Raw genomic sequence first — 17483 nt, 5'->3', positions numbered from 1 at the left:
ACGGCTAGTGAGTTCTGAGGAGCGTCCCCAGGCACAAGCCACCCAGAATCCCCGTGACCCGCACGGTCAGGCTGGGCCAGCCCGGGGGGCAGCCTCGGCGGGAGGGGAATGCGGCGGGTGGATGGGCAGCAGCTGGGCCCCGGCAGCTCCACGCCCGAGACCCACGTCAAAGGTTTGCCTGGCTCTTGCCCCGTCTCTGCCCTCCGGGCAGGTCCTACGGTGCTTTGATCTCTGCGTGCCCCGCACGCTGTCGCTTAGTACGTGCGAGCTGAACTGCATCTTCGCGAGTTAAATTGTGTCAGCTGTAATGTACGATCTGTGCATGTGTCGCCTTTTCCATGGTGTATTAGTTGTGAGCCATTTCTCCCTGCTTTACCTTTCCCTGCTTCACAGTTGGCACCATTCCTGAGCAGTTGAGTCAGTGCTGCTGTGGGCATCCTCAGGGCCAGGAATCCAGGAGCAGGAACTGGTCAGGTAGGATATGGACTCGCAATGTTGATAGTTTAAATCCCGTCGTAAGTGAATTTGAGATATGTTTTTCCAGTCTTAACAAAGCAATAGAATTTATGTGAAGTATTTTCTCCGTTTTCCTGTCTTTCATGCTAATGTGCTCTAGTGTATCATTGCCAGTTGGTTATCGCCTACGTATAGGATTCTTTTATGAGACTAAGTCCTAGGAATTACACAGTTGGGCTCAACTCCGGTTGTTGTCCCACAGATAATGAAGATCGATCTAGAAAATGAAATTTCACTATTTTGATTAATACTGGTTTTGATAAGAGCTACCAGTTAGCACCAGATAAAAAAGAACTACGGGTGTTTATTTCCTTTATTATATAAAATATATGTGCCTGAAAAGATCTGTGCAAATCACACTTTGATAAGTCAAATTTTATTGTATGTGCGTCTGAGGAGTTGGGCAGTTAAAGGAATGCTGTGTTACTTAGAAAAGCACTTTTGGGACGTCTCTGGTGGCACAGTGGGTAAGAATCCGCCTGCCAATGCAGGGGACAGGGGTTTGATCCCTGGTCCGGGAAGATCCCACATGCCGCGAAGCATCTAAGCCCGTGCACCGCAACTACCGACTAGAGCCCGTGCTCTGCAGCAGGAGTAGCCTGAGCACTGCAACAAAGAGTAGCCCCCCATCTCCGCAGCTAGGGAAAGCCTGCGCGCAGCAGCAAAGACCCAACGCAGCTGCAAAAGAAAAGTGAAGTAAAGGTTGTTTAAAGAAAAGAAAAGCACTCTTTTCTAGGTTTAGTGTTTCATATTTTGTGTTTCTTTAAAGATAAAGCTTGATTAACTTTCTCCGGATCAGAACATTTTGTCACTGTTTATTTGGACGTGTGTACGTATATACACACATGTATGGCGGAACCCACTTCTGAAAAATCAAATAGTAGATTTAGGATGAGATTAAGCCAGGAGTGGTCAGCAGCAAGAGCTCCGGTTTATTACTGTCTGTTTCGGGAAAGATGATGGTTATCAGCCACTAAAAAGGTTTGTGTGTCTTTAACGTTATTGGCGGTAATTTGGCTTGCAAGAAGCTCCAAGGCATTTGTAACCGGAGCCCCGGGCTTAGCGAATGTTAAGTCAGCAACAGCAGGGTTTGTGGGGGGAATTCCCTTGTTGTAGCCAGCTGTTCATCCTGTCAAGACCCCATCACCCAGTGTCCCCCTAAGAGGCAAGAATATCTGCGGACAAGTGTTTTCTTTGTAGAGAAGTTGGATAGTTTAGGATTTAAATGAATTTCGTGAAACGGACAAAAATAAATATGCGTATGCTTGTTATTTTTAGACAAAATAAAATCCAGGAAAAGTATATCATCTTTCTAATTTTCTTTCCAACATTCTTTTTTGAGTAAAGAGCTGTTCTAGGTTAGCTTGAAAAGTTTTTTTTAGTTGCTGTGTGAGAAAAGAGAATAATTGCATTGATAGTACACACATACGTATCGATATAAAGAGTGGGAATCATCTCATTCCATGTAGATTTTTGTTGTTTTCGTTGGCTTTACGCTCTCTTTAACTCTCTGTGGTGCTGACTAGATGTTACGTTAAATGAGTTGTGTGCCCGCTGTTGGTAAAAGAGCTGACAGACCCGTCGTCACTAACCCCTGTCCCCTGGGAAGGCCAACGGCAGCGTGCTTGTCACTGTTTGTAAAGGATGCCAAAAAATGTCTCTTGCCAGGTAAACAACTTTTAGACTGTCTCACGGGAGACAAGACATTCGTTGGATCTCTCCTTGAAGAGGTGTCTTCTTAGCGCGCCGGTTTCTGCCCTGCCCTCCTTCTTCCCTTTGGGTTAACGCTGTCTCTGTGTCCTCGGCAGGCTCTCCCGTGCCGCAGCCTCCGTCGCCACAGCCATTCTTGTTGGGTGCTAGGCTGCAGAGTGCCTCCACCCTCACCGACATCTACCAGAACAAGCAGAAGCTCAGAAAGCAGCACTCAGACCCCGTGTGCCCGTCCCACGCCGGGGCTGGGTGCAGCTGCTCCCCCCAGCCCAGTCGGCCCGGCAGCCTTGGCACCTCTCCCACCAAGCACGCGGGGTCCTCCCCGCGGAGTTCCGACTGGTTCTTCAAAACTCCATTACCAACAATCATTGGCTCTCCTACTAAGGTGTGTTTATTAAGCCCTTTTGTAGATGTTGTGACTTGGCTAAACTAACATTTTTTAGCTGGGGCATTTTGTTCCGGGTGGTCAGCTGAGGTCCAGCGACAGACCACAGGAGAAATTGAAATAGAGAAGTTGGTTACTCACCAGTCCTGGAAGAAGCACCCAGATGCCACACGGGGAAGTCAAGTCAAAGTGCAGAGAGAGACAGGACCTGGGCACATGCCTTTATTAGGGTCTGTGGTGGTGTGCTCTGGGGTTCCCGGGCTAAGGCTGGATGGGTCAATCCAGACCAAAAGAGCAGGGTTGTGATAAGTTCCACAGGGGTCTGGTCTAAGGAGCGCACAGCAGGAAGGCCCTGGCAGACGGGGGGAGGTCACCAGGCCCGTCAGGGAAGTCATGTCCGGAACGTACATTTATTTGCGATTCTGTGGGCTGCTGTCTAGGACGTGTGCTTGTACAAGGGACTGTGTCAGTTTAAGGTCCCTGCAGGCCGCATAGGCAAGCACAGTGGATGTGGAAGCAGCAATACCATGGAGTAGCTTCACTCTCAGCAGTAGGTCGTGAACTGGTATCATAAGCACTTCATAGACAGCCTTCAGGAAGAGGATAGCTGCAGTTTAATCAGCACCTGCCGTGTAGCAGGCAAAGTGTAAGTCCTTCACTTGCTGAATGCTTTATATACACGTTCCCATATAATCCTGAAAAAAGGAAACAGGCCTGTGGTGTAAATGAACTGTCAAGGTCACAGGGACTGGAAGCAGAAGAGCCGAGATTGGAATCCAAGACTGACAGAGTCTGGAGTCTCTGCTCCGGCTACTGTGCCACGAGCCTGACGGTTCTGAACATGCCACATCATAGCAACCGGCTTACATGTGTTCCCTCAGACCACGGCTCCTTTCAAAATCCCGAAGACGCAAGCATCTTCCAACCTGCTAGCCTTGGCCACTCGCCGCGGGCCTTCTGAGGGGCAGTCGAAAGATGGCAGTGACCCGCGGGGGTGCCCTCACTGTCTCTCAGTACAAGGAGGGGAGAGGCAGCAGTCCGAGCAGCAGGCCAGGGCAGCGCTTGGCAGGTAAGAGACGCCATCTGCTTCCGGCCCCAAGCGTGGAGACTGTAACGGTGCCTCCATTGCTATCGTGAAACAGCCAGACCCGATTCGGAGCTGGTTTATGCCAGTGGTTAATGACACTGTACCCGTGTAAGGAACTGCATACACTTAGAATCTATGAAAACCATAGCTGTTGCCTATACCTGTGGGAGTCCAGAGCTCTCCCTGAGTTTCCTGAGTAGTCTGTTTCTGCCTTTTTGTTTATTTGGGGTATTGAAGTTTATCTCTACCTTGAATTGTTCAGTCTCTATTTTTTGTCTCCTTGTTCTCTGACTTTCCTTTAACCACTTTTATGGCTTGGCTTAAATCACCCTTATTACTGATATGTGTGGATTTTTTAAAAGTATACATTTACATTATTATCCTTCTTCTTTTTAGATCTGTCAGTACTGGGAAATTATCAGATCAACCAATAAAAACACCTTTAGGTGGACATCAGGGCAGCACGGACAGTTTAAATACAGAACGACCAATGGATATAGGTAAGAGAAGTCCGGTTTCTTTTTAGGCAGGTCATCTGTTTGTTAACTTTCCTATTGCTGCTGTAACAAATTACCACAAGCTTGGTAGCTTAAAAACAACACAGATATATTATTTTATGGTTCTGGAGGGCAGAAGTCCACAGTGGGTTTCACTAGGCTAAAATCAAGGTGTAGGCAGGGCTGGTTCCTTCTGCAGGCTCTCAGGGAGAGTGGACTTCCTGGCCTTTTGCAGCTTCTGGGGGCTGCCCTCATCCCTTGGCTTGTGGCCCCTTCAACTGTGAAAGCCAGCAATGGCCAGTCTAGACTCAGACCTTCTGCCCCCTTAGTCTACACTTAAAGGACCCTTGTGATTACATTGGACCCACTGGATAATCTGGATAATCTCTTTAAGTTCAGCTGATGAGCAGCCCTGGTTCCATCTGCAGCTTTAGTTCCCCCTTTGCCATGTAACATAGCCTATTTACAGGTTTCAGGGGTCAGGACGTGGGCATCTTTGGCTTGGGCATGGGGGTAATTACTCTGCCCACCTACTTCTGTTGACTGTTCACAAACCTGTTGACCAGATTTCTTCATCCTGTCCGTCATCTCATCTAATGTCTTAGGAGCCTGTCAAGACAGGGACATGTTGAGTGTCTTGATGATCAGCAGATCTGCAGCAGTTAGAAGTTAGATGCTGACCAAGATTGCGTTTTATCAGTAGGATAACACTGGCCAAAGTTGCCTTACACATATGTACTCTTGAGCATTTCTTATACAGCAAGCCCAACCTATAAAGAACCATAGGCCACTGAGATCCCTGGCTCTTTCATAGTTGTTCCAGGGAACTTTATGTCCATGGACCCACATCTAGATTACCTTAGACTGCTTATCAAAAAATGAAAACAAAGGGCTGGCTCCAGACCCTAACCCAGACTTGTTTAATCAAGTTTTCTGGGAAAGGAGTTTAGGAATCTGTGTCTTTAACAAGCTCCCCACGTGATTATTATGTCCATTTAAATTTGAGAGTCAGTATTGGAGCCTCTTTGTTCTTGTTTTCTCTGTAATTCTTTTACCGTCTCTCCCATGAGCCTCCAAAGGAGGAAATATCTAGACCAGCAAACACCCGAGTATGGTTTCTGTGCTATAGGGCTTGATATCTCACTCCACCGTCATCTTGCTGGCATGGTTTCTGAAGAGAAATCTCATGTAATTCTTACCCTCATTCCTCTTATAAATGAGGTGCTTTTTTTCGTTGGCTTCTTTCAGGATTTTTTCTTTGATTCTCTGCTGTTTGAAGATGAAATGCACAGGTGTAGATTTTTTGGCATTCTAACTGCTTGCTTTAAGCTTCCTGGACTTGGAATGTTTGGTTCTGCATTTATTTTGGAAATTTCTTGGTCATTACTACTTCACGTATTTCTTCTGTTTCTTTCTCTTTCTCCTTTTGATATTCCTGTTGCACATATATTATATCTTTGTAGTTGTCCCACAGTTCTTGGATATTCTGGGATTTTTTTTGTTGTTCTTGTTGTTTAAATTCTTTCTCCTTGCTTTTCAGTTTTGGAAGTTCCTGTTGACATATCTTCAAGCTAACTGATTTTTTTCTCAGCCATGTCCTGTCTGTTGATGAGCTCATCAAATACATTCTTCATTTCTGTGTCAGTGATTCTGACTTACAGCATTTCCTTTGAGTCTTTCTTAGAGTTGCCATCTCTCTGCTTTGTTGCTCATTTGCTCTTACATGTTGTTTATTTTTTCCATTAGAGTTCTTAGCATTAATCAAAGTTAATGTAATTTCTGGTGTGATAAGTCCAATGTGTGTGCTATATCTGAGTCTGGTTCAGTGCTTGCTCTGTCTCTTCAAGCTGTTTTTACCTTTTAACTTGGCTTTTAATTTTTTGTTGAAATCCAGAAATGATATTGCTGGACATATAATTGAGTTAAATAGTGTGAGGGTTTTTTTTTTGTTTATCTGGCTAAGAGTTAGGCTGTGTTTAGTGTTTGCTGTACCCAAAGGTATCAGGGTAAACTTTTCTCTGGTGTCTTTGTTTTTGTCTCCCCTGTTGTCTTTGAGTTTCCCTAGATACCCCTTCTTAAATGCCTAACTCTATATTTTCTTCTAAGAAAATATAAGTTATAAAACAGCTTAGGGACTTCCCTGGTGGCACAGTGGTTAAGAATCCGCCTGCCAATGCAGGGGACATGGGTTCGAGCCCTGGTCCGGGAAGATCCAACCAGCTGCAGAGCAACTAAGCCCGTGCGCCACAACTACTGAGCCTGCTCTCTAGAGCCCACGAGCCACAACTACTGAAGCCCGCGCGCCTAGAGCCAGTGCTGTGCAACAAGAGAAGCCACCGCAGTGAGAAGCCTGTACACCAGCCCTCACTTGCCACAACTAGAGAAAGCCCGTGTGCAGCAACGAAGACCCAGCATAGCCAAATAAATAAATAAATAAATTTATTTAAAAAACAAAAACAAAAAATAGCTTAGCTCTTAGTTTCTCCACATTCTCACCAGCGTTTGTTATTTGTGGTCTTTTCAATGATGACCATTCTGACAGGTGTGAGGTGATGTCTCATTGGGGTTTTTATTTGCATTTGCGTGATGATTAGCGATGTTGAGCATCTTTTCATGTGCCTGTTGGCCATCTGTATTTTTTGGAAAAATAACTATTCAGGTCTTCTGCCCATTTTTTTAATCAGGGTGTTTCCCCACATTTTTATTCCCAATTCTTGGTTTCCACCTTTTCACATTATCCTCAGGTGTGACGGCAATTCACGTAGAAGTAACTGAATTGTAGGCCTTGGCAAAAAGAAGATTCACAGCTGTGAAGAGATTACCATAAAATATTTTTAATGGAGATCTATATTGAATTTTCTGTTTTTAAGAGTAATAAATGCTTATTGTAAAAAAAGAAAACAAAACTAATATAAAAGTAAAGGAGTCCCTATAAACCCACCCTCCGATATGTGACACATTTGGTGAACTTTTTATTGCAGCCCCTGCAGGAGCCTGTGGTGTTGCATGGGCTCCTTCTGTGGGAACAGCAGCGAGTCCCGGGGCTGTGCTGTTCACGGTAGGCTCTCCTCCACACAGGGCCACAACCCCCGCTTGCACCCGCATAGTCCTTCGGACAAGAACCACCTCAGGTGAGGATTGTCTTAGTTCTGCCTTGGGCTCATGTTTGGTGTGCAGATTCGGATAACGGCTTAAAGGGGTGACGTAGTTCCTTTACCAATGACGTGGAGATAACGATTTACTTTACCTTAAAGGGTGTGGAGTGTAGATGAGGGGACTTCCCTGGCAGTCCCGTGGTCAAGACTCCACGCTTGCACGGCAGGGGGCATGGGTTTGCTACCTGGTCGGGGAACTAAGATCCCACATGCCACGCTGTGCGGCCAAAAAAAGAAAAGTAAATGAGACAATACTTGTGGGGGAAAAAAAACTTTGTAAAATAAAAGGTATTATGTTATATATTTGTAATAATATATATATAATTTTATAACATTATTACATAAATGTGACTTCTCCACAGTGAAGCAGCTATGCATATCGGTGCTTCTTAGCTTATATTGAAGGCTTATTTTAGTACATCCAGTAAATGTTTTGAAAATGATAGATTGTTGTTTATTTTTGTTTTTGTGGGTTTTTTTAAGAAACATAGGTTTCACCTTCTTTGGTACTTTGAGTCCCAATCTTTGCACTTAATCCTATATCCTACTTTTAGATAGGCTGATAGATTGGTTTTATCAGCCATAGTCTATAAATAGGTAATTGGTACCAAAAATTAAGAAAGTATTTAGATTGGACTTGAGTTATCATTTGACATCATATATTATACCTTGTGTCCCTTAAGTTCTCTTATGCTAAATCAGTTACTAATCAAGATACCAGTAGATTAATAAGCAAAGGATATAAATAGGTAATGAGAGTGGAAGAAGAGCTAATAATCTTGATTTTAGGATTATTAAGAGTATTAAATAATAAGAGAACACCACTTTGAGAAAATCGCTTTCTATACGTGTGAACGAAGCCAGCGTTTAACACATGCAATGCCCACTGTTGTTGAGGCTCCGTGGGATCCTGCGCCCACCCACGGCTGCTTCAGAAAATAGCGTGGCGAGTCTTACAAAGAGCTATAAAAACATTTATAGTAGTATTTGAGCTGTGGTAATCCCATTCTGTCTGTAACCTTGTAAAGTATTTATCACAGATAACTCGGAAGAAGGAAGGGTTTCATTACATTGTTACCGGTGGCATTAAAAAAATCAGAAATAGTGTGAGTGCCTCCACAGAAGCATATTGGGGTGTGATTTTAGCGAAGCGCGCACGCCCCCGCCGAGTCTCATCAGCGTGAGGGCCGTGGAGCAGCAGGGAGAGATGGGTGTGCTAGAAATCTGTTTAAAACCGAATTTAAAAGCAGCTGTGCTGGTTCTGTAAGGAATGAAGGTGAGCCTGGGAAGATGAAGCCTGTTCATGTGCTCAGGGAGGGGTCGGGGGCCTTCCTTTTAACGCTTCCTCGCCCGTCTCCACAGGGGGCTCCAGCGGGGGCCGCGTGTCTGGGGGCTCCCCGCCTGGGCCGTGCTCCGGGTCTCCCCCTCTGGGAGCAGAGGCAGCTCCCAGCCTGAGACACGTGCCTTGTGGTGCTTCACCCCCCAGCCTGGAGGGGCTCGTCGCCTTTGAAGCCCCTGAACTGCCCGAGGAGACGCTGATGGAGGTGGGAAGAGACCCCGTGACGTGTCACGTAAGGGGGCTCCCGAGGAGAGTGTTGCTGATAGGAGGACAAAATCCCCCTTACCTTTCCTGTTCGGAACAGTGCTCATATATTTTCAGAATAATGTTGACAGTGGCACTCATTCGTAACAAGCTTTGGTTGACAGGAAGTGACGTGTGCAGAGTTTGTATTCTTAATTTCTTTACCTGAAGTTTATTGACTACTTACCGGACTTTTAAGACATACTCTTTTCCCTAAAACCGTAACTTTTTCTTCTCAAAGCTTGCTTTTCTTCATAAGATAAAAATAATACACTTAAACTTAGGTTTAAAAAAATAAATTAAGATGCCAAGTCAGTCAGTAACGCTGAGGAATGCAGCTGCCTGGCAGACGGGACAGTTGCGTGTGCGCACCAGTACCTTCCCTCTGCGGAGCCAGGCCTCCAGGGAGCAACACTTGAGAACGTGAAGCGTGCTGAGCACAGATGCAGAGTGGAGGTGAATTTTACGATTCCAGAGCCTCTGCCAGCTAATTCCTCAGTGTCGACTCTAGGACAGTGGTCCATAGACCGCACCTCCTCCAGGTCAACTAAAGAACAAATTCTCTTCCCATATTTCTATTGTGTGTGAAGGAAAATTAAGTATTTCACATAAAAGTTACAAAGTACTGCATGCAAAATTTTAATAGTGATTCTGTAGTAAGTTTAAGTTGTAATTTTGAAAATACGTATAAGATTGGAAAAGCAATCTTCAGAGTTTTTTCAGTCTCCATCAAATTAGGCATAAATTATGTTCCAATATGTATTGGAACCTATAATCTGATATGCTGTTACAGAGCAGAGAGACTTTAAAAAATTGATTCGTTTATTCTTCTGACTCTAGCACACTGATTCTCATCCCTTTTTAACCATAAGAGGAGACTGAGAAACTTAGTCTTACTTGAGACTTCAAAATACATTTGTAGCTAAAAACAAATCTCAAAACATTAATTTTAGAGTACCCATTTTTCATGCGCTGCTATCATGTCTATCTATACTCCACTTTTTAACTGACAAGGTCACAAAATTTAGAGCCTTGGTATTAGGAATCACTGTTAAGAGCCACCAGAAATTAAAATGAAGTGTCTCTGAAATTGTAAGTCAGTATAATTCATTAAACTATCAAGAAATGTGGTTTACTGCACAGAATATCCTTACATTCTTATATCTTGGTATCTATTTTGTCATGTTTCTGTCTCATGTGTATTCATTTAATTGTTCTGTGTTTCATTTTTTTCCTGGTGCAAGTACAGTGCCCTCATATCTTTGAGGCTGAATTTTGTGGGCGCTCTCACACATCCATGCACACAAACACGTGACACGCTCTTGTTCGGTTTCATTTGTGTTTATTTTTCTCAGTTTTCTGGAATTTAAAACTTTCATTCTCCTTTGATCATTCTGACGTTCGTAAGTATAGAAAACATTAGCAGTGGCCACAGTTTGTGTGCAGAAATGAGTGTGCGCCTCTCCTTAACCTGCAAGTTTCTAAGACGATTGGCTTTGCCGCAGCGAGAGCACACAGACACCTTCCGCCACCTGAACGCAATGCTGTTGTTCACGGAGTGCGTGCTGGACCTGACGGCCGTGCGCGGCGGAGACCCGGGGCTCTGCGCGTCCGCGGTCTCCTTGTACCAGATCCAGGAGAGCGCGGTGGTGGACCAGATCAGCCAGCTGAGCAAAGACTGGGGGTAGGTGCCCCCTTGCTGTCCACCTCCAGAGGCTTCCTGCCCTCTGTAAACTGGTGTCCAAGCTGGGGGCCGTGCCATCCACGGTCGTGGGTGTGTCTCTGAGTTGTCTCACTGTGCCCAGTGTCACTGTGTGAGCCGAGACTTGGAGGTCCTGCAGCCTTGGTGTTTCCTTTCCTCTAAATCATGCTGTTAAGGTATTTGATGGTAAAGAGATAGTATTTTTACCTGAGCGTGCCCATTGCATTGAGAGTATGCACGTCTCCCTCCGTGCCGGCCCTTCTCCCTTCAGGAGGTGTTCGTGCACTAAACGTGTCAAGGGGGATGATGTTCCCTTAGAGAGACTGCTGAGATGGGGCCCTGGCCTGTCGGCTCGCAGGCTGACGCTCCGCTTGCTGTCTCTGGCTGCAGGCGGGTGGAGCAGCTGGTGTTATACATGAAGGCCGCACAGCTGCTGGCAGCCTCTCTGCATCTCGCCAAAGAGCAGATCAAGTCTGGGAAGCTGAGCCCATCCACGGGTGTGAAACAAGGTACAAGCGGAGCGTGACGGGGCTGCTTTTCCCGTTACGCTGGGAAGGGGAGTTTTTGGTGAGAGGTCACTGTGGTATTAAGCATTCTTAAATGGGAACAGATGCTGGCTTTTCTGTTTTTTGGTTTTGCCATTTAACCGATACAGAGAGCAGTCAGAATTACTTTGCTCTCAGTCTTCACTGAGAGAGAGAACATGTGGAAGAATGATGTCCACTCACTTTTTTCAGTGATCATTTAGTGTCGCTTTCCGTAAATCAACAGGGAAGTTGCATGCCACCATGACTGTTTCTGGGGGAAAATTAAAATTCTCATTTCAATTTTTTCCAGTTGTCAAAAATCTGAATGAACGATATAAATTCTGCATCAGCATGTGCAAGAAACTTACAGAAAAGCTGAATCGCTTCTTCTCTGACAAACAGAGATTTATTGATGAAATCAACAGCGTAACAGCAGAGAAACTCATCTATAATTGTGCTGTAGAAATGGTAACCCTTTTTGAGGTGTAATATTGCATAGTAATACTACTTGTCTTTAAGAGCACCTTTTGTTTTTTGTTTTTCTTGGCTGCGTTGGGTCTTTGTTGCTGCGCACAGGCTTTCTCTAGTTGTGGCGAGCGGGGGCTACTGTTCCTTGCTGTGTGCGGGCTTCTCATCGCGGTGGCTTCTCTTTGTTGCAGAGCACGGGCTCTAGAGCGCAGGCTCAGTAGTTGTGGCGCACAGGCTTAGTTGCTCCGCGGCATATGGGATCTTCCCGGGCCAGGGCCCGAACCCGTGTCCCCTGCATTGGCAGGCGGATTCTTAACCACTGCGCCACCAGGGAAGTCCCCTAAGAGCATCTTTTGAAGTGCACACCTACTTGACATCATCCTTTTAAAAAGAGTTTATGCCCCACCACTCCCAAGTCCCAGGTATTGTGGTACCTCTTCCTGAAGGAGTGATTACACTTAATTAACATGCAACAAACATAGGTTATGTTGGTTACCTACCACATTTGGTAATACCTCTTAAAAATTGCTAACATTAGTCATGATCTAATCTTTTTATAGTTTTTGCATCTAAAAGCTGTCACTGGATCTGTTCTTCATTTTCTACTATTTAAGAAATTTGGCTTGATGAAACATTAGAAAAAATACTGCTCTTCTTACCCAATCTGCAGAAATTCACATGCTCGCCTTCCACAGCTGACCTTACCTAAGTGTGGACACACAAAGTATAATCTACTTTTCCAACTCTCTGGTTATATTAGTGGAAATAATTTGTTTTCTGTATCTTGGGGGAAATATTGCTCTGAAGCAAACAGGAAATTAGGGACTGTCAAAGAAGTAATTAAGTGGGGAAAAATTTAATTACTGACCAGCCTTATAGTTTTTACCATATTAACATAGTTGAGCTTCCTTTTCCCCCTCAAATTTGTGTACTTTGAAATGTACTGTTATATTACCCCCTTGGTCTTATTTTGAAAGCCATCATAATAAAAAGGAATACGAAAATAGTTTGGGGATATAAACTGTTGATGAGAATAATATACATTATATTGCCCTAAACCGTTGACGTGAATAATATGTATTGTATCGTTCTGTACTGAATTAAGGCTTCATAGGACAGATTTTCTTTTAGAAATTTGTGCCAGGAAAGACGTCCTCTCGTACGGAGTTACGGTGCTTCTGTCTCTTCTGATGATAGAGCCACGTGCCTCCAGCAAGTCTCTCCTTGTGCCCTGGCTGCTGAGCAAGCTTGGAGACACTCAAGTTATATTTAGTTACTTCTCTCTCCTTCCTTTTCAGGGCTTGGGTTTTCTGTATCCATTTTATTTATCGTATTGTATGTGGCTTTACTCTTTGAAAGAGACAGAGCATACTGACAAGTAAATTAGGATACTGGATTACTGACAGTCTGGGCAGTGAACGACGAAAGAGAAAATCAGGATGCTGTTGGGGAAACAGATGCTCGTAACCCCGTGAATGATACCATGTGACACCATGCCCGTCTTTTGGGGAGCCCTACCCACCTCTTCCCCGGCCCAGCTCGCTCCTGCTTCCTAATGGCTCTGCCTCAGCGTCACTTCCTGGAGGCGCTCCTGAACCCCTTCTTCCTCCATAGTCGGGTTAGATGCCTCTTGCGTGTGCTCCGTACCGTCCGGGGCTTCCTCCTGTGATGCCAGGTACCCCTTGGAGTTCACAGCCGACGCTTCCCCCTGGACTGTGAGCTTTACCTTCATCACATGCTCTGGAGCGACCCTCAGCAGGTGCCCAGTCAATACCTCTGAATGATTGAATCCCACACGCCAGAAAATTCAGTAACTAAAAGGAAAAGCTGATAAGTGGCTTTTAACATCATTGAATTATTTCACTGTAACAAGATCTACTTTAGTGAAATGCCAGGGTACTAGTGTGGAAGTGTATGTTTAAAATAAACTTTTTAGTGAAGTCATAGAAGAGCCAGTTTAGAAGTATAAGTATCATGAGTTACGAATCTCTGAGTTCAAGAAGGTTATGTTTGAATGCAGAGTACCTCTTTTGTCAAGAAGCTCTTTTATGTCGCTCACCCAATAGATTATATCATGTTGTCAAAACGTATTCATTTTGGACAGATTCCATTTAAAGCTGCATTGCCTGAATGGATTCGTATTTTCATGGAAAAGCTGAGAATCTTCTTGTTTCTGCTGACTGGTTCCAGGTTCAGGCTGCAGCCCTGGATGAGATGTTCCAGCAGACTGAAGATATTGTTTATCGCTATCATAAGGCGGCCCTTCTTTTGGAAGGCTTAACTAAGATTCTCCAGGACCCGGCAGATATTGAAAACGTACACAAATGTGAGTTGACTTAGAAAGTAGTGTGCGTGTTGGTTGCACTTTCGTTGTCTCCTCCTGGTGCAGTAGACAGAGCGTGGAGTTTGGAACCGTGCAGCCTGGGGGTTGCATCTTGGCTTCCCAACCTTGGGCAAGTCACTCACCCTTTCTGTGGTCTCCGTCTCTTCTCCTACAAGATGAGGAACAATGCATGCCTTGCCGAGCTGTCGTGAGGGTAGAGAGGTTGCTTGTACAGAGCTGTTGGCTTTTGTCATTAGTCTTTAGATTTCTACACTGCGTGACTGTATTGGTGGGTGTGTTTGTGTATGCAGAGAACTTTGCTTTTATCATTAAACAATAAGAAAGGCAACTGTTTTGATCCTCGCTGGCTTAGTGGCCGAAGCGCCCCGTGAAAACGCTGTGTACTGCAGATGTGGTGCACTGAACGGAGTGGAGACTGGTAGCGCACCAGGATGCCGTTTCCACTGGTCAGATGTAAGACCAGTGATGTTTGTTGAGGAGGAGGAGGTGGACCTCTTGGAGGAGGTGTGGTCATACCACATTTTGAAGAGCCAGAAGGGGCTGGCAGTTCTAAAGTTGTTTGCAGTTGTGAGCGAACTAGCTGTGAAAACCTAAATGTTCTTCATTTGACGTGCTGATCTAGCTTTTACCACTGTGCCTCACTAAGCTAGATGATTACCCGGCAGAAAGAAGAAAAAGTACTCAGAACTGTTAACTCTGGGGCAGAGACAGAACAGAGGTGAGGGTGTAGGTGGAGAGTGAGAGACTTGTTTTCATTGGTTCTTCTTTTCCTTGGTTTTGAAAATACAAATGATTTTTATTATGAATTTGTTTTATTTCTAGATAAATCTAGTATTGAAAGGAGATTGTCGGCACTCTGCTACAGCACCTCGACCTTGTGAGCAGCGGAGGGCAGCCCCCAGGACTAGGGGTGGTGTGAGGCGATGCGCTTGGGAGCACAGCTTGGGTCCTGTCGCCCCACCCGCAGGAAACTGTAGGTTCCTGCGCGGTGACTACCAAAGAGCAAGCGGTGATTTCAAAAAGGAAAAGCAACCCCAGAACTACCTGCCTCGTCAGAGAAGCCACCCCTTCCCTTTTTCTTTGTAGAAGCAGAAGCAAGAGTATTCCACCTGGCTTTCCGTTTGAACTTGGTAAATAAATGTACCGTAGAACTAGCCTTGTCAGTACAGTTATTCTTAAGGATAATTAGGAACGAAACGATGAGTGGCTCTTCACGCCGGTCACCAGAGCAAAGTGAGGGGCTCCACATGTTCGCTGGGGCGAAAAAGTCAAAAGCCACGTCTCTTCCAGCCCGTTTGATACTCGGGGTAAGTTTTTCTGAGTCTGAGCACGCGTCCATAAACAGGAAGAAATAGCTTAAGAAGGAGTGAAAGACGTCTCTTGGAAGAAATTGTGAAATCTTCAGTTTGATCTAGTATGGACACATATTAATAATCTTCCAAAATCTTTCATATTGCACTAATTTATTAAAACAACTGTGTATTGGATTTTGCAATTTAAAACTAACTGAGGCACAATGGACTTGTTTAAAATATTTTACTTGATTATATACACGTACCCTTTCCAGAATTCACAGGTACTCTCTCGTGGACTTTGAAGTGGTAAAAAACTTGTGCTGTGTGAACCTTTGCATTTTCTTAACCTATTCATCTACGCCTACAGGTTTTCTCAGTGATATTTTAAAGTTGCTGGTTGTCTGCTTTTGTTTGCATTTTTTACCGTGCGTGCAGAATGTGCATTCATGCCCGTGACCTCTAGGTTTGCTAAAGACGAAGTTCATTGGGGCAGCGTTAGAACAAGTGTCAATCCAGAGATCCTCGCAAGAGCTGTGACAGGGCCGAAACAAAGTCGGTGACTTAAAGGCTTATTAGTGATGTGGAATTTTCCATGAAGGTAGTGAGAAATGAGGTTTGTTTTCTCTTAGGAAAATGGGCAGCTCTTTCCGGCCTGTGTGCATTTTCATGTTAATCCTGACAGTTCACCAGATAGCTAGTCACGGAGAATGTGGGCACTTAACATCCCTCTAGAAATGGTGCCTACATTGTAGATTGTTTCGTTTCTCTTACTTACCTGCTTTGAATACTTGAATAAACCATTCTCCGGTTTTAATCCTTTTAGATAATATACTCTGAACTCTTGACAACTTGCACAGAAGCTCTTTGGCATTAATCTAATTTAGTGTACTGATAAAAACAAAAACATGGTTTTTCTTTACTTTGACGAAGTAATGTAATTTTTACTTTATTTATCTGTATGAAATTCCAGCAGTTAATTTTGAACATTTATTTATATGATGTTTATATTTTTAGGTCTTTAATACAGTGTTTCTACCTCTTATTTGTAACTGCATGCATTATTCATGAAACTAGGTAAAACTCACTGAATTGTTGTGTAATAGCCTTTTTATTGTTGCCTGTACAGATGTGTATTAAGGTAAATAAGACTGACCAGGTGTTCGTAGGGGAAGGCTGGGTCCCTGTGCTGTGGATTCTCAGGCCAGGTCCTTCCTCGGGAGCGTGGAGGCTTGGTGGTTGACGCCCGTTGCCCTGCGCCAGGATTGCAGCCGCCCGGTGGCTGTCCTGCAGGCTGCCGGGAGCGTGGGCTGGGTGGTGGGTTCCTGCCCGCCCTGCAGGGGTGGTAAGCACCGTCACTGGTGACGCTCCGCTTTGTATGAGTTTTTCGAGGGTAAAGGGCAGTTTCTCGTATGTTCTCTCAGTTACTGCCCGTGTCGTCTCACTGATCCTCCAAGGGGGTGGGTACATTCCGGCCCCTCCTCCCCTCTCCCGTTTGTTTTTTAAACACAGGATGAAACAGGTTCACAGCAAGGAAGTGCTTGGTCTGCAGTCAGTACCTAGGGAAGTGGCCGGGCTGTGCTTTGTGACCTCCAACCAAGTGCATTCTTCTTCTTCTTCTTCTTGTACGACAAAGGTCAGGTGGTAGGTGGTATGTGTGAGGCCGTGAAGTCTGAACAGCAGAGAACAAACTGTAAACTTGTGATTAATGGTTCTGATTATATTTCCATTATCAAGGCCAGTTGTTAAGAGATTTTGCCTTGATTATAGCAATAATAAACAAATGCTTTATGTTTCCACGTGTATCTTTTGATTTTGTATCGTCTATTTCGTAAAAAAGAAAGAAACCCAGCCCACACGTTCACGGGTTGACACCAGTGCTCAGGTGAGCCTGGAAGGTTGCGGGCGCGCAGACGCACACGGGGCTGATCCGTGAGCGTGCCGAGTGGCTGTTCCTGCTGTGAGGATTCGCCGCGGTGGCGCCCGCGCCGGGCCCCTGGGGTGCTTCGCACACGCCCGTCTCCTCGAGGGGGGGTGTCCTTCTGTCCCCTCCTGGGGTCCAGGAGAGGAGCCCGGAGAGGGGAGACAGTTGGGGCCCGGTCGCCGCAGTCCCCACAGGTAAAGCAGGGCAGTCGAGCTGGGCACCGTGGGTGTGCTGTCGCTGAAGTGGCTCTCAAAAGCCCTTGAGGTGACGCGGGAAGACTTGCTGCTCGCACCG

The 17483-nt window shown here is 45.2% G+C and overlaps 1 protein-coding gene across 12 annotated transcripts in view; it reads left to right on the top strand.

Annotated features, from left to right (window-relative positions):
* ULK2 (unc-51 like autophagy activating kinase 2) overlaps positions 1–17062 on the top strand; it is a 65773-nt gene extending 48711 nt beyond the window's left edge. For 4 of the 12 annotated variants that reach the window (XM_067021754.1, XM_067021746.1, XM_067021745.1 and 1 more), the window contains 11 exons: positions 394–474; positions 2325–2611; positions 3493–3680; positions 4095–4198; positions 7177–7326; positions 8713–8921; positions 10438–10616; positions 11025–11143; positions 11472–11644; positions 13820–13955; positions 14796–17062. In XM_067021754.1, coding sequence (XP_066877855.1) covers positions 394–474; positions 2325–2611; positions 3493–3680; positions 4095–4198; positions 7177–7326; positions 8713–8921; positions 10438–10616; positions 11025–11143; positions 11472–11644; positions 13820–13955; positions 14796–14854 — 1685 coding nt within the window. In that variant the 3' untranslated portion in view covers positions 14855–17062. The remainder of the gene's footprint in view (positions 1–393; positions 475–2324; positions 2612–3492; positions 3681–4094; positions 4199–7176; positions 7327–8712; positions 8922–10437; positions 10617–11024; positions 11144–11471; positions 11645–13819; positions 13956–14795) is intronic. The other 8 variants (XM_067021755.1, XM_067021749.1, XM_067021748.1 and 5 more) reach the window with 7 other exon arrangements.
* The last annotated feature ends 421 nt before the right edge of the window (positions 17063–17483 follow it).

This window comes from Kogia breviceps, chromosome 19, assembly GCF_026419965.1.
Source record: "Kogia breviceps isolate mKogBre1 chromosome 19, mKogBre1 haplotype 1, whole genome shotgun sequence".
Classification (NCBI taxonomy): Eukaryota; Metazoa; Chordata; class Mammalia; order Artiodactyla; family Physeteridae; genus Kogia; species Kogia breviceps.
The sequence above is the reverse complement of the archived record's forward strand: the minus strand, read 5'-3'. Positions and strand labels throughout refer to the sequence as shown.